At 44.0% G+C, this 23,795-nt stretch overlaps 2 protein-coding genes across 2 annotated transcripts in view; one reads left to right on the top strand and one right to left on the bottom strand.

The window, feature by feature from the left end:
- The window catches only part of LOC139531921 (uncharacterized), a 39,577-nt gene extending 28,415 nt beyond the window's left edge, over positions 1 to 11,162 (bottom strand). The window contains exon 1 of the mRNA XM_071328904.1: positions 11,038 to 11,162. Within this exon, the coding sequence (XP_071185005.1) occupies positions 11,038 to 11,040 (3 nt within the window). The 5' untranslated portion in view covers positions 11,041 to 11,162. The remainder of the gene's footprint in view (positions 1 to 11,037) is intronic.
- A 78-nt stretch (positions 11,163 to 11,240) lies between these two features.
- LOC139531920 (anion exchange protein 2-like) overlaps positions 11,241 to 23,795 on the top strand; it is a 99,342-nt gene continuing 86,787 nt past the window's right edge. Inside the window, exon 1 of the mRNA XM_071328897.1 lies at positions 11,241 to 11,301. The gene's annotated coding sequence lies outside the window, so the exon portion shown is untranslated. The remainder of the gene's footprint in view (positions 11,302 to 23,795) is intronic.

Below are 23,795 nucleotides of genomic sequence, written 5' to 3'. Positions count from 1 at the left end.
GACGAATATGAAGCAAGGGCCAGCCAACGCGAGCATACAGGTCGCAGTGGTGGGTAGTATATGGGGCTTTGGTGACAAAACGGATGGCACTGTGATAGACTACATCCAATTTGCTGAGTAGAGTGTTGGAGGCTATTTTGTAAATTACATCGCCGAAGTCAAGGATCTGGAAAGATAGTCAGTTTTAGGAGGGTATGTTTGGCAGCATGAGTGAAGGATGCTTTGTTGAGAAATAGGAAGCCGATTCTAGATTTAATTTTGGACTGGAGATGCTTAATGTTAGTCTGGAAGGAGAGTTTACAGTCTAACCAGACACCTAGGTATTTGTAGTTGTCCAAATATTCAAAGTCAGAACTGTCCAGAGTAGTGATGCTAGACGGGCGGGCAGGTGCGGGCAGCGATCGGTTGAAGAGCATGCATTTAGTTTTACTTGCATTTAAGAGCAGTTGGAGGCCACGGAAGGAGTGTTGTATGGCATTGAAGCTCGTCTGGAGGTTTGTTAACACAGTGTCCAAAGAAGGGCCAGAAGAATACAGAATGGTGTCGTCTGCGTAGAAGTGGATCAGAGAATCACCAGAAGCAAGAGCGACATCATTGATGTATACAGAGAAAAGAGTCGGCCCGAGAATTGAACCCTGTGGCACCCCCATAGAGACTGCCAGAGGTCCGGACAACAGGCCCTCTGATTTGACACACTGAACTCTATCTGAGAAGTAGTTGGTGAACCAGGCGAGGCAGTCATTTGAGAAACCAAGGCTGTTGAGTCTGTCGATAAGAATGCAGTGATTGACAGAGTCAAAAGCCTTGGCCAGGTCGATGAAGACGGCTGCACAGTATTGTCATTTATCGATGGCGGTTATGATATGGTTTAGGACCTTGAGCGTTGCTGAGGTGCCCCCAAGACCAGCTCGGAAACTAGATTGCATAGCGGAGAAGGTATGGTGGGATTCGAAATGGTCGGTGATCTGTTTGTTAACTTGGCTTTCAAAGACTTTAGAACGGCAGGGTAGGATAGATATAGGTCTGTAACAGTTTGGGTCTAGAGTGTCTCCCCCTTTGAAGAGGGGGATGACCGCAGCAGCTTTCCAATCTTTAGGGATCTCAGACGATACGAAAGAGAGGTTAAACAGGCTAGTAATAGGGGTTGCAACAATTGCGGCGGTTAATTTTAGAAAGAGAGGGTCCAGATTGTGTAGCCCTGCTGATTTGTAGGGGTCCAGATTTTGTAGCTCTTTCAGAACATCAGCTATCTGGATTTGTGTGAAGGAGAAATGGGGGAGGCTTGGGCAAGTTGCTGTGGGGTGTGCAGAGCTGTTGACCGGGGTAGAGGTAGTCAGGTGGAAAGCATGGCCAGCCGTAGAAAAATGCTTATTGAAATTCTCAATTATCGTAGATTTATCGGTGGTGACAGTGTTTCCTAGCCTCAGTGCAGTGGGCAGCTGGGAGGAAGTGCTCTTATTCTCCATGGACTTTAGTGTCCCAGAACTTTTTGGAGTTTGTGCTACAGGATGCAAATTTCTGTTTGAAAAAGCTAGCCTTTGCTTTCCTAACTGCCTGTGTATATTGGTTCCTAACTTCCCTAAAAAGTTGCATATCGCGGGGGCTATTCAATGCTAATGCAGTACACCACAGGATGTGTTTGTGCTGGTCAAGGGCAGTCAGGTCTGGAGTGAACCAAGGGCTATATCTGTTCTTGGTCCTACATTTTTTGAACGGGGCATGCTTATTTAAGATGGTGAGGAAGGCACTTTTAAAGAATAACCAGGCATTCTCTACTGACGGAATGAGGTCAATATCCTTCCAGGATACCCAGGCCAGGTCGATTAGAAAAGCCTGCTCGCTGAAGTGTTTTAGGGAGCGTTTGACAGTGATGAGTGGTAGTCGTTTGCCCACGGACCCATTACGAATGCAGGCAATGAGGCAGTGATCACTGAGATCCTAGTTGAAGACAGAGGTGTATTTAGAGGGCAGGTTTGTCAGGATGATATCTATGAGGGTGCCCGTGTTTACGGATTTAGGGTTGTACCTGGTAGGTTCCTTAATAATTTGTGTGAGATTGAGGGCATCTAGCTTAGATTGTAGGATGGCCGGGGTGTTAAGCATATCCCAGTTTAGGTCACATAACAGTACGAACTCTGAAGATAAATGGGGAGCAATTAATTCACATATGGTGTCCAAGGCACAGCTGGGGGCTGAGGGGGGTCTATAACAAGCAAGCAACAACAGTGAGAGACTTATTTCTGGAAAGGTGGATTTTCAAAAGTAGAAGCTCGAAGTGTTTGGGCACAGACCTGGATAGCATGACTGAACTCTGCAGACTATCTCTGCAGTAGATTGCAACTCCCCCCCTTTGGCAGTTCTGTCTTGGCGGAAAATGTTGTAGTTGGGGATGGAAATGTCAGAATTTTTGGTGGCCTTCCTTAGCACGGCTAGGACATCAGGGTTGGCGGAGTGTGCTAAAGCAGTGAATAAAACAAACTTAGGGAGGAGGCTTCTGATGTTAACATGCATGAAACCAAGGCTTTTACGGTTAGAGAAGTCAACAAATGATAGCGCCTGGGAAATAGGAGTGGACCTGGGGGCTACAGGGCCTGGGTTAACCTCTATAACACCAGAGGAACAGAGGAGGAGTAGGATAAGGGTACGGCTAAAGGCTATAAGAACTGGTCGTCTAGTGCATTGGGAACAGAGAATAAAAGGAGCAGATTTCTGGGCGTGGTAGAATAGATTCAGGGCATAATGTACAGACAATGGTATGGTAGGATGTGAGTACAGTGGAGGTAAACCTAGGCGTTGAGTGATGATGAGAGAGGTTTTGTCTCTGGAGGCACCAGTTAAGCCAGGTGAGGTCTCCGCATGTGTGTGGGGTGGGACAAAAGAGCTATCTATTGCATGTTGAGCGGGACTGAGGGCTCTACAGTGAAATAAAATAATAAGAACTAGCCAAGAAAGCAGTAGACAAGGCATATTGACATTAGAGAGAGGCATAAAGCAATCATAGGTATTGATCAGGAGAGCTAAAACAACAACGGGTAAATGGAAATGAATAGGCAGATCGGGTCAGTTACGTACATACAGGACCTGAGTTCGAGGCTGGGGCCGACAGGTAAATAAAATGAGGTACCGTGTTATTGAAACAGTCCACTGGGCATCATTCTTCGAGGCCAATTGGCAAAGGAGGTATTGTAGCCCTTGAATTAGCTGGTATATGCAGCTAGCTCAAGGCTAGCTGGTGCTTGCTTCGGGACAGAGACGTTAGCTAATAGTAGCCACTCGTTTGCAGCTATCTAGCTGCAAACATAACAGCTGCAAACATAACATATCATGCTCACTGGTCACCATAGCAGCACCCACCTGTAGCACGCACTCCAGCAGGTATATTTCACTGGTCATCCCCAAAGCCAACTCCTATATCATACTGTTAGATATAGTCCATGAGACCAGCCTGGGTAAAAAGACACTGGTGGTAGAGCCAAAGATAACATATAAATGAAGATGCCCCACTCAGGTTGTTTAGGGAGAGGTCGAAATTTACACAATAGTTACCCGGAGGAAAATGGGGGAGGAGTCATGCTTTTTCAATTTCAGTCAGGGAAGGTTTAGTATTTTAGAAATGTATTCTAAAATGTTACGCTCGTTGATAGAATGAGACCAAGGTGCAGCGTGGTAGGCGTACATTTTTCTTTATTAAAAATGACACCGAAATACAAAACCAAACGTAAAGCTATATGCAGTGCAGAAAGAAACTACACACAAATAAGATCCCACAACTGAAGGTGGGAAAAGGGCTTGCTAAGTATGATCCCCAATCAGAGACAACGATAGACAGCTGCCTCTGATTGGGAACCATACCCGGCCCAACAAAGAAATAGACAAACTAGAATGCCCACCCAAATCACACCCTGACCTAACCAAATAGAGAAATAAAAAGGCTCTCTAAGGTCAGGGCGTGACAGGAGGGTCATGTAATTTGAAAATCAATTAAATGTTATATTGCTCAGGGTTTGAGAATTAGTTGCTTATTATAGTATCTCATGTCTGCCCAATGATGCCGCTCATCATTTATTCTCTGATGGGCAGGCAAAATCAGCGCAATATCAAGTGCGCCTAGTGTGGTCTCAATAAAATTATCCATAGCCTACACCAGCCTTTCTCAAACCCTGGTCCCGGCACCAGTCTGTGGAGGAATGATTGCAGCATATTTGTCCTGAATATTATTATTGAATTTTTTTAGGTCTGCAGCATATTGAGTCAAATAAATAATTGCAGTAGGACTACTTGTGTAATGCACTGAACTATGCATGCAGCCAGTGGTGACCCGTCATTCAGGGCAGGTGTTTAGCAACAACAACAAAAAATATATATTTTTTTTGTTCCTGTTTTGCATGTTATTTTGACATTAATACGTGTCACATATCAGTTTGCAAACAATTTAAAAAATCAAATCATTGAGTTAATAAAGCCGCATATAAACATTATTTTTTTTTTTCTTCAGTAAGGCAGCTACAAAATGCAGGTGTTTCAGCCTAGATAGGTGCTTTCTGTAGTGGTGGGGCAGCCAGCGGAAAATACGGAGCATAGGGGATGGTAATGTTCTCTAGTTGTGCCGTGATTGGCTCAGTATTCTGTCACTCATGGGGACACTGCGTCACCACAAAATCTACGGGGAGAGCTAGAAAATTCAAGCCCCTTGGATGCTGCCATTGAGTTACATTAGAAGTGCCCATCCAAGAAGGCTCAGGGTCATTAGTCACAGATGAAATTACGTCAAATCATGTTATATGTATCGTAGCTTTGATTGGACTGATCATGTCAACATCATACTTTCAGAATCTTAGCTAGCAAGCTGCAGTCATCATCATGTATCAAGTCAACAATCTACTGGCAAAGCCTTTTCAATCCTTGTCATATGAAGAGAAATGACGAAGAGAAATTATAGATAAAACATATCGGTGGTCATCGGCAATTGGACATAAACATTACCCAACAAGTTGGAAATCGCAAATTCAACATTGAGTGGTTTGGAAGGAATCAGTGGCTAACTGCAAGCATTGCAAAGCAATCCCTAGCCTGCTATTCAGTGGAGTGGGTGTGTGGTCCAAGTCTGGGTTTAAGGGTCTGGGAACTGGGAAATCTCAGACTTCAATGAGTTCAAGAAAACTGGGAATTTTGGAAAAAAACGAGCCACGACTGAGAAATAACTTTTGAACGGCCATCCAACTCGGAATTCCAAGTCAGGCATCTTTCTAGAGCTCCGACCTGAAGATCACTGACATCATGATTCAACCTTGTTTTTTTTCATAGTTCGCAGTTGTCTTGCAACAACCATAAATCCAGAGAATGACAGACTTTGATGACAAAATTTGCCACGAAGGCCCGCCGCACCACCTTCCTGTTCAAGTGAGCACAGCAAAACAAGGTGAGTCCGAAAATATCTTGTATGCTGCTCCATAAATTATGTAATATGTCAGGGAGATATGTATACTGTAGCTAAGAAAGTAATACAAAGTGTATGTTGTGTAGTAAGCTGTTAGTAGCCCATGTGCCTCACCCTAATAATTTGGTCCCTTTTCCCCTCATAAGTTAGCCTACTGTTTTGACTTGGTGGTGCACATTTAGCCTATAGCCTGTTTTAGAGAAATGTATTCATCAAATATTGTAAGAGCTTTCATTGTCTGCTTATATGCCCCCTTTATTTATCCTACGGTTCTGACTTGGTGTACAGGGAGAATACTGTAAGAATGACCCATGTTCTGAATTCTGTCTTTGTACATTTCAAAAGTACTGTAATGAAACAGCAGGAAGCACGTCTCGAACCCTCGACCTTCTAGCCCGAAGTCCAGCGCGCTATCGACTGTGCCGCAAAAGCATGCTCGTGCGGTAGAGTCGATATCCGTGCTTATAAACCCAGGGTCGTTACACTACTCCAATCCTTTCAAAGAGCGCGTCCTCGCGCTAGCTTACGACTCTACGTCTTACAGGAACATGCTCACCGGCCAAGCACCCGCACTGTCGTGGATGCAAGGTCCGATGACTTCTGACACCAATGTAATGAAACAGCAAGGAGCAGGTCTTGAACCATCGACCTTCTAGCCCAAAGTCCAGCGCGCTATCGACTGTGCCGCAAAAGCATTCTCGTGCGGCAGAGTCGATATCCGCACTTATAAACCCAGGGTCGTTACACTACTGAACAAATTGTACTGTCCTAGCTCGCTCATTAATGTCTTAATCGAAATTACGAATTGCCTCTTACCCGCCCATTGTCCCCTTCTGCCATAGTTTGTACATTTAAATTGTCAGTAGAAACCACATTTGTTTAAGTAAGTCAGCCATATCAGATATGTTTTTTTAAAAGGCAGTAAATGAGGCTGAATTAACAGTTTCGCTGCCAGACAAGGCTCCGCTGATAGCCGTCCTGGCAATAAGACCGCACACATCCTGGTTAACTCTCTCCACCTGCCCGTTACTCTCGGGGTGAAAACCTGAGGTAAGGCTGAGGTAAGGCTGATCGAGACCCCCAGACGCTCCATGAACGCTCTCCAGACACTATATCCTCAGGCACCCCGTAGTGCCGGAAAACGTGAGTGAACAAGGCCTCCGCAGTCTGTAGGGCCATAGGGAGACCGGGCAGAGGAAGGAGACGGCAGGACTTGGAGGAACGGTCCACAACGACCAGGATCATGGTGTTCCCCTGTGATGGGGGGAGATCTGTGAGAAAATCTATCGACAGGTGAGACCAAGGCCGTTGTGGAACGGGTAAGGGGTGTAACTTACCTCTGGGCAGGTGCCTAGGAGCCTTACACTGGGCGCACACCGAGCAGGAGGAAACATAAACCCTCACGTCCTTGGCCAAGGTGGACCACCAGTACTTCCCACTCAAACAGCGCACTGTCCGACCGATACCTGGATGAACAGAGGAGGGTGACGTGTGAGCCCAATAGATCAGCCGGTCACGGACAGCAGACGGAACGTACAGACGCCCAGCGTGACACTGGAGGGGAGCGGGCTCTGCACGTAACGCCTGCTCAATGTCCGCGTCCAGCTCCCACACTACCGGCGCCACCAGGCAGGAGGCCGGGAGTATGGGGGTGGAATCCATGGGCCGCTCCTCTGTGTCATACAGCCGGGACAGTGCGTCTGCCTTGACATTCTGGGAACCTGGTCTGTACGAAAGGGTGAAAACAAAATGGGTAAAAATCATGGCCCACCTTGCCTGGCGAGGATTCAGTCTCCTCGCTGCCCGGATGTACTCCAGATTGCGGTGGTCAGTCCAGATGAGAAAAGGGTGTTTAGCCCCCTCAAGCCAATGTCTCCACGCCTTCAAAGCCTTGACGACAGCCAACAGCTCCTGGTCCCTCATGTCATAGTTTCCTCGAGAAGAAAGCACAGGGGCGGAGCTTCGGTGGCGTACCCGAGCGCTGGGAGAACACGGCTCCTATCCCAGCCTCGGACGCGTCCAACTCCACTGTGAACGCCAAAGAAGGATCCGGATGGGCCAGCACGGGAGCCGAGGTAAGCAGGGCCCTTAGGTCAACAAAAGCCCTGTCCGCCTCAGCCGAACACTGCAACCGAACCGGTCCCCCCTTCAGCAGTGAGGTAATGGGAGCCGCTACCTGACCAAAACCCCGGATAAACCTCCGGTAGTAATTGACAAACCCTAGAAAACGCTGCACCTCCTTTACCGTGGTGGGAGTCAGCCAATTACGCACGGCTGAAATGCGGTCACTCTCCATCTCCACCCCAGAGGTGGAAATGCGGTATCCTAGGAAGGAGACGGACTGCTGGAAGAACAGGCATTTCTCAGCCTTGACATACAGGTCATGCTCCAACAATCGACCAAGCACCCTGCACACCAAGGACACATGCTCGGCGCGTGCGGCGGAGTATATCAGAATGTCATCGATATACACCACTACACCCTGCCTGTGCAGGTCCCTGAAAATCTCGTCCACAAAGGCTTGGAAGACTGACGGAGCATTCTTCAACCCGTAGGGCATGACGAGGTACTCATAATGCCCTGAGGTGGTACTGAACGCTGTCTTCCACTCGTCTCCCTCCCAAATACGCACCAGGTTGTAAACGCTCCTGAGATCTAGTTTCGTGAAGAAGCGCGCCCCGTGCATTGACTCAATCGCTGTGTCTATGAGAGGTAGCGGGTAATTGTACTTCACAGTGGTCTCCCTGGGCGCAGCACCTCCCAGCTCCATGGGCATCGGAGCGGTGGTGCTGGGGGATGGAACCGACAGATCCTGCTCTGGACGTCCGCGAGTAGCCAGCAGGTTATCCAGCTGAATGGACAGGTCCACCAGCTGGTCAAAGGTGAGGGTGGTGTCCCTGCAGGCCAACTCCCGACGGACATCCTCGCGCAAACTGCAGCGATAGTGGTCGATCAGGGCCCTGTCGTTCCATCCCGCACCGGCGGCCAGGGTCCGAAAGTCCATCGCAAACTCCTGGGCGCTCCTCGTCCCCTGCCTTAGATGTCTCCCCACACAGCATCTCCCCACACAGCGTTGGCCCACTCCAGGGCTTTCCCCGAGAGGCACGAGACGAGGGCGGACACCCTCTCACGGCACAAAGGAGCCGGGTGGACGGTTGCCAGGTATAGATCCAGCTGCAGCAGGAAACCCTGGCAGCGTGCAGCCGTCCCATCGTACTCCCGGGGAAGTGCGAGACGAATCCCACTGGGACCGGGTGCAGGGGGGGGGCAAGTAGTGGAAACCCCTGTTGTGCTGGTGGAGGCGCTGGAGGCACTCCCTGTCTCTCCCAGCGGTCCATGGTTTGGATGACGCGGTCCATGGTGGCGCTGAGATGGTGGAGCACCGGCGCGTGCTCCTGGACGCACTCCTCGACCCCTATACCAGGGGCACCTGCTCCTGCTGACTCCATATTCCAGTGTGGAATTCTGTAAGAGGTGCGTAACTGGCTGCAGGGAAGTCAGGCGCAGGAGAGCAGAAATGGGTAACAACCGGAGCAGTTTAATGCGACAAAACAAACTGCACCCAGAACAACAAAATACGGGTTGAAATAACCCATTGCAAACCAGTCTGAAGTGCACATACACTTTACAACAAACAATTCCACACACAGACATGGGGGAACAGAGGGTTATATGCACGTCAAGTAATGAGGAAATGTAAAGCAGGTGGGACCTTTTTTATCCGGTCTGTAGGCCTACCGACGAGACTGCTACTCAACCTATTCATGCAGGTACGTGTAAGTGACAAAACTGGGCATCTAGAGAGACCGAGTGGACAGAATTATTTTCGATATGTTCCCCCTATTGTAAACTCTAACGTGGGTGATGGATGTAGACATGAATCACATGCGAAAATTGATTGGGTCACATCTGAGCAAAACTCTGCTCACATTCGAGGATTACTTCCCTTCACAATCTGATCCACGCCCGGGAAAGCAGTGGATACGTAATCCGTTCACCAACACTGAAGAGACTCAGTTTGTCACCGGTTCTTGATGATAAACTATTGGAGCTGTCCTGTGACCAAGGCCTGCGCATTCGTTTTAATGAGATGCGCCTGTCCACATTCTGGCTGTTCAGCTGCGGAGAATACCCGCAAATTTGCGAGATGGCAGTGAAGAACTTAATACTCTTTCATTCTACCTATTTATGTGAGACCAGCTTCTCCTCTCTTGCTGCAACAAAATCTAAATATCGCAACAGACTGGCTGTTGAAAACACTTTGACACCTCTGTGGTGTCCCTGGGACAAAAAGTTTGAGAAAAGCTGGCCTATAATATAGGTTATAGGCTATACGAAGAGCATGCTCGGAGAAGCACAGGGCAAAATTTGATTTCTTAGAAAATGTACTTCCTTCCCAAGTTTTGGCGCTTCTGGGATGGTAATGTCCTGTTCAGGTTGAGAGGGAGAGCATGAAGATGAAAAGGAGGACCGGAGGTAACCTTGCTACTGCTATAATTCATTTTAATGAAAACAATGTTTCGTTGCCCAAAATGAAGCTATTTATCAGAGTTATTGACCTCACAATAAGCAATATTCGAGTAATTTACATACATGACTATGAAGCGGAAGCAGTGGAGATGGACAGTGCGTAGGTGCTGAAAGTAGGCTAATTCGAGATGACGTAATTCATTTAAACAGTCTTCATTTTAATTTGACTTTAGGCTACGCACAACAATAGGGCTCTGTGTTGGAGCCTATGTCTTCCTATTCAAGAAATAAGTGGTAGGTCTACCTGTTTGACAGACAAAATTATAGTCTACTATCCATAGTTTTTGTCAGCCAGTTCATTCAGTCACCGCTCCTTAAATATATCAGTGTCAGTGAAGAGCTTCGTTGTTTTAAGTTAAAATCAGGTCTCGAATTGAGGGGGTATGTGGAGGTAGTGTGGCTTTTGTTAAAGAAAATGGCTAAAGCCCTTGTTAATGTAAGATTTAAAAATAATAATAATAATTGGACCTGATTATATAAAGCGTTGTATAACGTTGCTTTAGTCTGCAATGCTTTATGCTAGAAACCAGCTGTAAAATGCTGGGGAAAGACGTGACTCCGATGCATATGGGATATATTTGGTTTGTCTCTGACATTCAGAGGCTGCGCTACAACCTTCCATAGCAGGCCAAGAGGAGACAAAACATTTACTCTGCTTGAGAAGTAATTATTCTTTAATTGACGTTCAACATTTCAACAGGCTATTAAACAACATACTAACTCTAAATGAGTCAGGAGCATGACAGGTAGCCTAAGAAGTAATGAAAATGAATTATTTAGGCCATTTAAAAAATATATTGTGACGCGCGACAGGCTGGCAGGATCGCTCAGCATTTCAACATTACATCAACAACAGCACTCCAACAACATGCCTATACATTTCGCATTTAGGCTGTATATGTTTGAATCATTATTTTGGGTATAGGGGAGGGTCACTTGTTTTTTTCAAGCGTAAAGGGAACGTCGGATAAAATATATATTTTACTTAAGTGAGAGCGGTCTATTTTCATTTCAGAGAGATCCGATTTTATCCAGGTATTCCTCATTATAAATAACGTATATTCACTTACCATTGAAAGAAATGGTCAGTTCCGGTCTGCTTAATAGGGTGGCTCTCCCATAAGTACCAATGCATTCGCAGCTGGGTCTGGTCTGCTTAGTTCATTGAAAGTACATGAACCACATAAATTGAGGGAGTGGGATGTCTCGCTTCCTTTTCCGTCTCTGGTCGAGCCATCATGAGAAATATGAAACATTTTACGCACGCGCATCCATAGCACGTCCACACACAAGGCAGCGGGAGGTGAGTCGGGGTAAGAAGTCTAGCTACTAAAGTAAGCAGGAAGTGGATAAAATACCTGTACTGTTTGTAAATATGTGAAAATGCCATTGTTTAGCCGAGAATAGTGTTTTTGTTAGTGAACTGTCTTCTAAAACTGAAATTCACATTGGTTAGGACTTGACAGGCAATGTTAGCTAGCAGCAGGCTATGCTGTCACTTGGCACGATAAAGGTTGTAACGGAAAGGTTTAGCCTCCACGTCTTTGGTTTAGCTAGCAATGCTAGTCAGCTAATAATGGGAATGACTGAATTTATATTGCTAGTTTAATGGTATTGTCGATAAAGATGAATATGCCCATTCAAAACGTTGGTATAAGATACATTTTGGCACCCCACTGTAGACAACATTTAACTAAAGACGTGAGCTACCTTTACAGTAAAAAATGAATGATGGCTAAAGCCATGTGACAACAAAGTACAGTCATTTTTTTGTGAATGTGATATAGGTAGGGAGGTACGTCGCAAGGTCACTTAGCCCAAATTTTGTTTTGAAGTTTTTTTATTTGGTACACACATCCTATCAACTGTACTTTTCATTAGGAACTTTTTGGGTGTACTAGTCGCTTAACCATTGAACAATCAGAGGCGGTGTGTGGGGGTTTGGTCAGGGGTAACGAGGTATGCGTTTTCATTCATTTTTTGAGTGCAACATTTTCCGTTATGTTGTAAACTAATTTTTCTCATTTCCTCATAATGCCAAAATGACTCAGAAATGACTCTTACAGTAAACTATTTTTCTCCAGGTTCTAACCCATTGATCACACCTACAACGTAATTGCGTTTGGTACACCAGAAATACATGCATTTCCAATGGAACGCTTCGTTTGCCTTGCAACATTGCGTTGCAGAGGCAGTTGCAGAGGCAGTTGCAGTGAGTTCTGTGTTGGTTGGTTGTTTAGCAACAAAACCCAGGAGTGTGCAACTATAGGTCAAAGCAGACAGCAATATTTCGTCTCCAATGTTTATTGAAAACGCAAATAAATTTGCTCAATGAGCACTTGTCTCTCAAATGCATCATTACAGTTGTTGGTTAGCTAGCTTAGCAAATTTGAGACATATTAGCATTGACATGAAAAATCTGTCAAAACACCTCAAAACAAGACATGATATCAATAACAAGATGAAACAAGCTGAAATGGGCCACTTATGATTCGCCACATGTTAGTTTCTTGTCTTTCTTGCTAGCAATCTGGACATACAGAATCACAACTACAGGCTGTCTTCTGCCCCGTGGAAGCATGCGCACATTGTTTTTGCGACGTTGTCAGCTAACTCGTCTATACATTGGATTAATCAAACATATGTGTGAAATTGGTAGCAGAAGGTAAATGTTGAGCTTTTGTTGCACATATCAAGATGATGCAGCGTACCATTTTGCACAAGCATTTCGCTACACTCGCAATAACATCTGCTAACCATGTGTATGCGACCAATACAATTTGATTTGATTTGAATGACGCTGTAGGTGTGTAACGCAGCTATCACATGCAGCGTGCAACAAAAGTTCAACATATGCACCACACAATGCACTGCAACTGCACTACAATGTAGTGCTGCAAGGCAAACACAGGGTTCTGTTGGAAATGAATGTACTTCTGCTGGTGTACCAAAACGCAATGACGCTGTAGGCTAATAAAACTGCCAGGAGGTCTATGGCAGGAAGGATGTGTCTCCTTAGCTCTCCCATGCAGGTTTACCTCTGTCATCCATAGCTGCTGACACACTCGCAATACATTGCATCTCATGGCAGTCTCCTGATCTAATGGGATTGGCATAGTGAGTAAGGAATACTATAAAAAATGTATCTATTACTAGCCCACAATATGTTGTCTTATATCAAATACAAATTTTCTTCTTTAAAAACACTGCACTGCTAGTACACCGAGACCAGTCTACCGGTATGCACACGCACACACATCCATAAACATGTCATAGTGGGACCCACTATTGAAGTCATTTCATAATGAAATGGTTCTAGGTGTATATCTTACCCATAAGTAAGCTATCCTGTCAGCTGTCGTATGTTCATATCCCTTCTGACACATACTGGGCTGGGCTGTGTGTAATTAAGACCTATTTACAGTTCCTTCAGAAAGTATTGCACCCCTTGCCTTTTTTCCCCACGTTTTGTTACAAACTGGATTTAAAATTTATTTAATTGTAATTTTTGGTCAACAATCTACACAAAATACTCTCTAATGTGAAAGCTGAAGAAAAATTCTAACATTTATTGAAAATGAATGAAATATTAACACTATCTTGATTAGATACAGTTGAAGTCAGAAGTTTACATACATCTTAGCCAAATACATTTAAACTTAGTTTTTCACAATTCCTGACATTTAATCCTAGTAAAAATTCCCTGTTTTAGGTCAGTTAGGATCACCACTTTATTTTAAGAATGTGTAATGTCAGAATAATAGTAGAGAATTATTTCAGCTTTTATTTTTTCATCACATTCCAAGTGGGTCAGAAGACAACATACACTCAATTAGTATTTGGTAGCATTGCCTTTAAACTGTTTAACTTGGGTCAAACGTTTCGGGTAGCCTTCCACATTCCTCCTGACAGAGCTGGTGTAAATGAGTCAGGTTTGTATGCCACCTTGCTCGCACACGCTTTTTCAGTTCTGCCCACAAATTTTCTATAGGATTGAGGTCAGGGCTTTATGATGGCCAGTCCAATACCTTGACTTTGTTGTCCTTAAGTCATTTTCCACAACTTTGGAAGTATACTTGGGGTCATTGTCCATTTGGAAGACCCATTTGCGACCAAGCTTGAACTTCCTGACTGATGTCTTGAGATGTTGCTTCAATATATCCACATAATTTCCATCCTCGTGATGCCATCTATTTTGTGAAGTGCACCAGTCCCTCCTGCAGCAAAGCACCCCCACAACATGATGCTGCCACCCCCGTGCTTCACGGTTGGGATGGTGTTCTTCGGCTTGCAAGCCTCCCCCTTTTTCCTCCAAACATAACAATGGTCATTATGGCCAAACAGTTGTATTTTTGTTTCATCAGACCAGAGGACATTTCTCCAAAAAGTACGATCTTTGTCCCCATGTGCAGTTGCAAACCGTCGTCTGGCTTTTCTATGCGGTTTTGGAGCAGTGGCTTCTTCCTTGCTGAGTGGCCTTTCGGGTTATGTCGATAAAGGACTCGTTTTATTGTGGATATAGATACTTTGTACCTGGTTCCTCCAGCATCTTCACAAGGGCCTTTGCTGTTTTTCTAGGATTGATTTGCACTTTTCTCACCAAAGTACGTTCATCTCTAGGAGACAGAACGTGTCTCCTTTCTGAGCGGTATGACGGCTGCGTGGTCCCATGGTGTTTATACTTGCGTACTATTGTTTGTACAGATAAACGTGGTACCTTCAGGCGTTTGGAAATTGCTGCAAAGGATGAACCAGACTTGTCGAGGTCTACAATTTTATTTTCTGAGGTCTTGGCTGATTTTCTTTTGATTTTCCCATGATGTTAAGCAAAGAGGCACTGAGTTTGAAGGTAGGCCTTGAAATACATCCACAGGTACACCTCCAATTGACTCAAATTATGTAAATTAACCTATCAGATGCTTCTAAAGCCATGACATCATTTCCTGAATTTTCCAACCTGTTTAAAGGCACAGTCAACTTAGTGTATGTAAACTTCTGACCCACTGTCATTGTGATACAGGGAATTATAAGTGAAATAATCTGTCTGTAAACAGTTGTTGGAAAAATGACTTGTGTCATGCACAAAGTAGATGTCCTAACCAACTTGCCAATCTATAGTTTGTTAATAATACATTTGTGGAGTGGTTGAAAAATGAGTTTTAATGAGTCCAACATATGTGTATGTAAACTTCCAACTTCAACTGTAAGTATTCACTCCTTGAGACAATACATGTTAGAAACACATTTGGCAGCGATTACAGCTGTGAGTCTTTTTGGTTCAGTCTCTAAGAGCTTTGCACATCTGGATTGTACAATATGCCCATTTATTCTAAAAAATATATATTCAAGCTCTGTCAAGTTGGTTGTTGGATTATTGTTATAAAGCCCTTTTCAAGTCTTACCACAGATTTTCAAGCAGATTTAAGTCAAAACTGTAACTAGGCCATTTAGGAACATTCAATGTCGTCTTGGTAAGTAACTCCAGTGTAGATTTGGTCTTGTGTTTTAGGTTATTTTCCTGCTGAAAGCTGATTTTGTCTCCCAGTGTCTGTTGGAAAGAAGACTGAACCAGGGTTTCCTCTAGGATTTTGCCTGTGCTTAGCTGTGTTCTGTTTATTCTTATCCTAAAAAAACTCCCTAGTACTTGCCAATGACAAGCATAACTGTAACATGAGGCAGCCACCACCATGCTTGAAAATATAAAGAGGGGTACTCAGTGACGTGTTGGATTTGTATTCAGGACAAAACTTATTTTTTTTGCAGTATTACTTATGTACCTTGTTGCAAACAGGAAGCATGTTTGGAAAATGTTTTATTCTGTACAGGCTTCCCTTTTTCACTCTGTCATTTAGGTTAGTATTGTGCAGTAACTGCAATGTTGTTGATCCATCCTCAGTTTTCTCATATCACAACCATTAAACTCTGTAACTGTTTTAAAATCATGGTGAAATCCCAGAGCAGTTTCCTTCCTCTTCGGCAACTGAGTAGGAAGGACGCCTTTATCTTTGTATTGACTGGGTGTATTGATACATCGTCCAAAGCCTAATTAATAACTTCACCATGTTTAAAGGGATATTCAGCGTCTGCTTTTTCTACCAATCGGTGCCCTTTGCGAGGCATTGAAAAACTTCCCTGGTCTTTGTGGTTGAATCTGTCCTTGAAATTCACTACTTGATATGTGTGGGGTATAAAGATGGGGTAGTCATTCAAAAATCTTGTTAACCACTATTATTGAACATGCAACTTATTGTGTGATTTGAAAAGCAAATTTTTTACTCCTGAACTTATTTAGGCTTGCAATAACAAAGGGGTTGAATACTTATTGACTTGACACATTTCAGACTTTCATTTTTTAATTAATTTCGAGAATGTTCTACAAAGAAAATTCCACTGACATTATGGGGTGTTGTGTGTCGATCAGGCTGTAACACAACAAAATGTGGAAAAAGTAAAGGAGTGTGAATACTTTCTGAAGGCACTGTAATTAGACTTGATTTGACGGAAAAACATTTAGGTTTTATTGTTACGTGGTAAGACTAACCATCCAAAGAAGATCAGTGACTTATAAGTGAACGCAGCTATTTAGGATCTAATTGATTTGATAGCTTTTTGATAAAATCTTCAGAGTTAAGCAAAACTATGAAGGCCTGCCTACCTAAAAGACAGTTGACCTTTTTAAAGGTGATACTTATTCACCTGCCGACCCTGTTACTCTCATCTACCCACCCCAGCCACTAGCACATACTGTCATATTTGATTCACAATCCAGCTGAGAAAGTCTAGTTTACTTCATCTGAGGGCCGGAAAGGTGTTGGAAACCGAACATGTTTGATTTAGAGAAATACGTTGTGCCTGTATGCTTAGGAGCTGGAAAATCATTAGATGAAAAGTTTCCAGCCTTCTCAGCCGCTAATCCAAGAACACGTCAGGGGTGCTGTAGGAACATATCTCCACTCTGCGGTTGTGATCTCAGAGCTATGGTTTGTTTTCTTTGGCTCCACTGGAGGAAATCAAGCAGTCCCATTGTGAAATGATCAGTCATGACTGGGCGTGGTGTAACAATATCAATGCACCACCGACACGGCTGATGGAGCACTCGACATAGGCTACTTTATTGAGTATTGCTTTCGTTATACAGGAGAAAAGGCGAAAGTCGAACACCTCCCTCTTGAGTTCTTATCAAGACTTCTTGTCACTCTTTGTTTGTTTTCCTTTCCGCTTTCCTTCAGGAATTGAATTGGCTCAGTACTTTATCCGTCAAGGTAAACAAATCTCCCTTTAAGTCTCCAAAGGGCTAGAGAAACTAATATAAAAAAGGCATTTATATCACAATAATTTCCTATGGTTATGATGCACAATTTTCTAAACACTTAGGTTATTTACTTGAGAGTAGAATTGTTACTGCTGCTCTACTTAGCAGGCATCAAATAAGCAGTGTTACTTTGATATAACTCTGGATAGCCTACTCTTTGGCCAACAATTGTATTGATTTCATGTTTAAACCGCATTAAGCTCTGTGTAGCCTCATTTGGTACATCGAATTATACACTGAACCACAAATACTGTTTGGCACCAATGTTCCCTCCACGGGACTGCCGTGCACATGAAATATCAGCACGAGATTGAACTTCACTCAACTTTCTAGAGTTTTCCCTGTTAACGCTATCAATGTTTCCCTTTACTGTGGGAATTGTGAGCAAATCACCACAATATTAGCAACTTTCAATGGAACATACCTAAACAAAACGAACTATGCAAGACTTAGTATGCAAAACTAACTATGCAAGAGATGTTGTAGGCAGAACACATGATAGTAGGATTCTATTGCATTGACAGGGAGGACTCAGGCCCATACTCTACACAGACCGGTGCGCCATAACCAATCAGAGCTGCAGTAGGCCTAAAGGCAAATAGACCATTGCCATATATGGATCTGTGCCATTCACTTTGAACTGGACTGTTTTTACAGCATGAGCGGTCGTGAGTAGACACGCTTGTTTTGAGATCAAAGTAAGAGCGACCTGTCTATATTTGTTCATATCCTTTGCTATACCAAACAAAAATATGAACTCAACATGCAACAAATTAAAAAATATTATACTGAGTTCATATACAGTGGGGAGAACAAGTATTTGATACACTGCCGATTTTGCAGGTTTTACTACGTACAACGCATGTAGAGGTCTGTCATTTTTATCATAGGTACACTTCAACTGTGAGAGACGGAATCTAAAACAAAAATCCAGAAAATCACATTGTATGATTTTTAAGTAATTCATTTGCATTTTATTGCATGACATAAGTATTTGATCACCTACCAACCAGTAAGAATTCCGGCTCTCACAGACCTGTTAGTTTTTCTTTAAGAAGCCCTCCTGTTCTCCACTCATTACCTGTATTAACTGCACCTGTTTGAACTCGTTACCTGTATAAAAGACACCTGTCCACACACTCAATCAAACAGACTCCAACCTCTCCACAATGGCCAAGACCAGAGAGCTGTGTAAGGACATCAGGGATAAAATTGTAGACCTGCACAAGGCTGGGATGGGCTACAGGACAATAGGCAAGCAGCTTGGTGAGAAGGCAACAACTGTTGGCGCAATTATTAGAAAATGGAAGAAGTTCAAGATGCCGGTCAATCACCCTCGGTCTGGGGCTCCATGCAAGATCTCACCTCGTGGGGCATCAATGATCATGAGGAAGGTGAGGGATCAGCCCAGAACTACACGGCAGGACCTGGTCAATGACCTGAAGAGAGCTGGGACCACGGTCTCAAAGAAAACCATTAGTAACACACTACGCCATCATGGATTAAAATCCTGCAGCGCACGCAAGGTCCCCCTGCTCAAGCCAGCGCATGTCCAGGCCCGTCTGAAGTTTGCCAATGACCATCTGGATGATCCAGAGGAGGAATGGGAGAAGGTCATGTGGTCTGATGAGACAAAAATAGAGCTTTTTGGTCTAAACTCCACTCGCCGTGTTTGGAGGAAGAAGAAGGATGAGTACAACCCCAAGAATACCATCCCAACCGTGAAGCATGGAGGTGGAAACATCATTCTTTGGGGATGCTTTTCTGCAAAGGGGACAGGACGACTGCACCGTATTGAGGGGAGGATGGATGGGGCCATGTATCGCGAGATCTTGGCCAACAACCTCCTTCCCTCAGTAAGAGCATTGAAGATGGGTCGTGGCTGGATCTTCCAGCATGACAACGACCCGAAACACACAGCCAGGGCAACTAAGGAGTGGCTCCGTAAGAAGCATCTCAAGGTCCTGGAGTGGCCTAGCCAGTCTCCAGACCTGAACCCAATAGAAAATCTTTGGAGGGAGCTGAAAGTCCGTATTGCCCAGCGACAGCCCCGAAACCTGAAGGATCTGGAGAAGGTCTGGATGGAGGAGTGGGCCAAAATCCCTGCTGCAGTGTGTGCAAACCTGGTCAAGAACTACAGGAAACGTATGATCTCTGTAATTGCAAACAAAGGTTTCTGTACCAAATATCAAGTTCTGCTTTTCTGATGTATCAAATACTTATGTCATGCAATAAAATGCAAATGAATTACTTAAAAATCATACAATGTGATTTTCTGGATTTTTGTTTTAGATTCCGTCTCTCACAGTTGAAGTGTACCTATGATAAGAATTACAGACCTCTACATGCTTTGTAAGTAGGAAAACCTGCAAAATCGGCAGTGTATCAAATACTTGTTCTCCCCACTGTATAAGGAAATCAGTCAATTCATTAGGTCCTAATCTATGGATTTCACATGACTGGGAATAGGTCACAGATACTTTTTTTTTTTTTTTTAAAGGCAGGGGCGTGGATCAGAGAACTAGTCAGTATCTGGTGTGACCATTTGCCTCATGCAATGTGACATCTCCTTTGCATATATATTTATTTTTTAATTATATATTTGTATATCAAGTTAGCATCGAGTTGATCAGGCTGTTGATTGTGGCCTGTGGAATGTTGTCCCATTCCTCTTCAATGGCTGTGTGAAGTTGCTGGATATTGGAGAGAACTGGAACCCACTGTCGTACACGTCGATCCAGAGCATCCCAAACATGCTCCATGGGTGACATGTCTGGTGAGTATTCAGGCCATGGAAGGACTGGGTCATTTTCAGGTTCCAGGAATTGTGTGAAGATCCTTGCGACATGGTGCTGTGCATTATCATGCTGAAACGTGATGGAACAACAATGGGCCTCAGGATCTCGTCACGGTATCTCTGTGCATTGAAATTGCCATCGATAAAATGCAATTGTGTTTGTTGTCTGTATCTTATGCCTGCCAATACCATAACCCCACCTCCACCATGGGGCACTCTGTTCACAACGCTGACATCCGCAAACCGCTCCCCTACACAGCGCCATACACTTGGTCTGCGGTTGTGAGGCCGGTTGGACGTACTGCCAAATTCTCTAAAACGATGTTGGAGGCAGCTTGAATTAACATTCAATTCTCTGGCAACAGCTCTGGTAGAAATTATTGCAGTCAGCAATGCCAATTGCACGCTCCCTCAAAACATCTATGGCATTGTGTTGTGACAGCTGCACATTTTAGAGTGGCCTTTCCCAGCACAAGGTGCAACTTGGGCTGTTGCGGTGACCGTATTGCCGGCGTTCACTAGTCATGAAGGTAGTCAAATTCCACATGACCGTTTATTCACGTTAATTAGGCTGCTCCAAGCTCTGATGCTGCTGATAGTCATTAATAGTCTACCAAACTTGCTAACTACCTGGTACTCAGCACTCTATTGTCCCTCTAATCATTCTGACATCAATGCAAATGTTATCGAAAATCTAATCAAACACTTCATGAGAGCCCATGAGCTCATGTTGCGCTACATTTCTATAGGCTATGCAATTGCGTGAGAAAACAGAGTGATGGCCTCTATTAAAAATATGATCCCATCAGCTTTCTATAGGCTAAGCCTATATTTATTTTCTTAACTTTCCTAATACTAAGCACGTTGCTTCTCTTTACAACAGGAGTATAGCCTACCTGGCTGGCATGAAAACGAACCACGGGACAAGCGTCCTCCAAATCAAATTTTATTTGACACATACACATGGTTAGTGTAGCGAGTGTAGCGAAATGCTTGTGGTTCTATTTCCGACAATGCAGTAATAACCAACGAGTAATCTAACCTAACAATTTCACAACAGCTACCTTACACTTGTGTGTATAACGGGATGAAGAATATGTACATAAAGATATATGAATGAGTGATGGTACAGAACGGCATAGGCAAGATGCAGTAGATGGTATCGAGTACAGTATATGCATATGAGATGAGTAATGTAGGGTATGTAAACATTATATTAAGTGGCATTGTTTAAAGTGGCTAGTGATATATTTTTTACATGTATGGCAGCAGTCACTCAATGTTAGTGGTGGCTGTTTAACAGTCTGATGGCCTTGAGATAGGAGTTTTTTTACTCTCGGTCCCAGCTTTGATGCACCTGTACAGACTTCGCTTTCTGGATGATAGCGGTTGAACAGGCAGTGGCTCGGGTGGTTGTTGTCCTTGATGATCTTTTTGGCCTTCCTGTGACAACGGGTTCTGTAGGTGTCCTGGAGGGCAGGTAGTTTGCCCTCAGTGATGCCTTGTGCAGACCGCACTACCCTCTGGAGAGCCTACCGGTTGTGGGCAGAGCAGTTGTCGTACCAGGCAGGGATACAGACCGACAGGATGCTCTCGATTGTACATCTGTAAAAGTTTGAGGTTTTGATGACAAGCCAAATTTCTTCAGCCTCCTGAGGTTGAAGAGGCGCTGTTGCGCCTTCTACACCACGCTTTCTGTGTGGGTTGACCATTTTCAGTTTGTCCGTGATGTGTATGCCGAGGAACTTAACTTTCCACCTTCTCCACTACTGTCCCGTTGATGTGGATGGGGGGGATGCTCCCTCTGCTGTTTCCTGAAGTCCTCGAACATCTCCTTTTTGTTTTGTGGATGTTGAGAGGTCACACGTCTGCAAACTTGATGATTGAGTTGGAGGTGTGCATGGCCACGCAGTCATGGGTGAACAGGGAGTACAGGAGAGGGCTGAGAAAGCACCCTTGTGGGGCCCCAGTGTTAAGAATCAGCGGGGTGGAGATTTTGTTTCCTACCCTCACCACCTGGGGGCGGCCCATCATAGTCCAGGACCCAGTTGCACAGGGTGGGTTCGAGACCCAGGGTCTCGAGCTTAATTACGAGTAATATGAATAACTCTAAATTAAGAATTTACTGTAGTAGTACCTATGTCTTTGTTAATTGCTCAATGGACAATAGCCGCATGTACGCACTCTCTCAAATCGTTTGGAGAAAACATCCTTTCTGTTTTATTCAGTTTTGTTCAATTGTGTTCTTCATACAAAAATATAAAATGCCACAGAATTTTAAGTCAATTAGACTGGCAGTTATTTGCTTGACATTCACCGGCTGACATTTCTTTACCGTCACAGCCCTAGGTCCACCTGTGTAATGATCATGCTGTTTAATCAGTGTCTTGATATGCCACACCTGTCAGGTGGATGAATTATCTTGGCAAAGGAGAAATGCTCACTAACAGGGATGTGAACACATTTGTTCACAAAATTTGAGAGAAGTATTTTGTGCCTCTGGGATCTTTTATTTCAGCTCATGGGACCAACACTTAACATGTTGCGTTTATTTTTGTTCAGTGTAGTTAGTGAGTTATTAGCCCAGTTATTGATTATTTGTAGTCAGCAATGGGGGAGTGATTGCTTCCTACATTTTTTGAGATCTTTGAAAAACAAGGTATAGAGCTTTTTTTCTGTTGTATTTAGAGACCGGCTTGAATAACCGAAGTAGCCAATAGGCAGACGGTAGCATAATCTGATTCTCTGTAATAGTGGTATGGGGGAAATTATGCATTTTATTTTGTAAAGTGGTTTCTTGCATCAAAGAATGCAACACATTTTTGTGGATAAACAGGTTAATGTCAAGCCCTGCATGTTTCATGGAATGTAGACCTACATTGAGCACCACACATTGGCTGCTACTGTAGGCTGGATGATAGAACAGCTATTTCCATGTTAAAATGTAATGGGATGCATTTTTTTCCATTTGTATTTGATGGTAGGCCTACATTAAAATCAAATTACCACAGTAGCCTTCTTGACCACTGTTAAAACTAACTTAAAGCAGACACAGGCTCAGTGTTCACAGAATTTTCACAACGTTAAATTTTGCGCTCAGTGACAAACACTTTGAGGGAACGTTGTTTGGTGCACTTACAACTTTCACCTCCCAGTCTCACTCCGTTTATACTGCCTCCCCTTTCAGTGTCCATTGTGATGCTCCGTCTGTCAGTATGATGTTAGTGCCCAGCGTGGCCTAAAACCATGACCTCAATCAGGTCAATCCCATCTCTCTCTGCACATATTGTTCATCTCAGACCAAACATGAAACAAAGTATGTGGTCCTTATGAACATCATGAATGTACTGTACTGAAATATCATCATCTGGATGACAATTGCTATTAGGCTATTCATGCCAACATGAATGCGAAATACTTAGATTCCCTGAGACCATATTCAAAATGTCTGACACTGCTGCAGTCTGTAAATGTGTACCATTTTCCAAAGATTACATTGAAGACACAAGAAGCATTTTGATTTCCACCTGGAATAGTAATAGCCTATCAAATTCAGCCTGCAGCTAGTGTATCATGTTATTCATAGCACATGATTTCCCAGGAATTTGAATGCCTCTGTGTGTTTTGAGGCTGGAGTAAGATTTCATGATCATTGTTCAGATTTTCTCCACGCCTCAGTCTGAGTCTTTTGGGACCAACTTGCGGCCAACTCAGCTTAT

This window comes from Salvelinus alpinus, chromosome 10 (genome assembly GCF_045679555.1).
Source record: "Salvelinus alpinus chromosome 10, SLU_Salpinus.1, whole genome shotgun sequence".
Classification (NCBI taxonomy): domain Eukaryota; kingdom Metazoa; phylum Chordata; class Actinopteri; order Salmoniformes; family Salmonidae; genus Salvelinus; species Salvelinus alpinus.
Note: the sequence above shows the minus strand (reverse complement) of the source record. Positions and strands in the feature narration are given on the sequence as shown.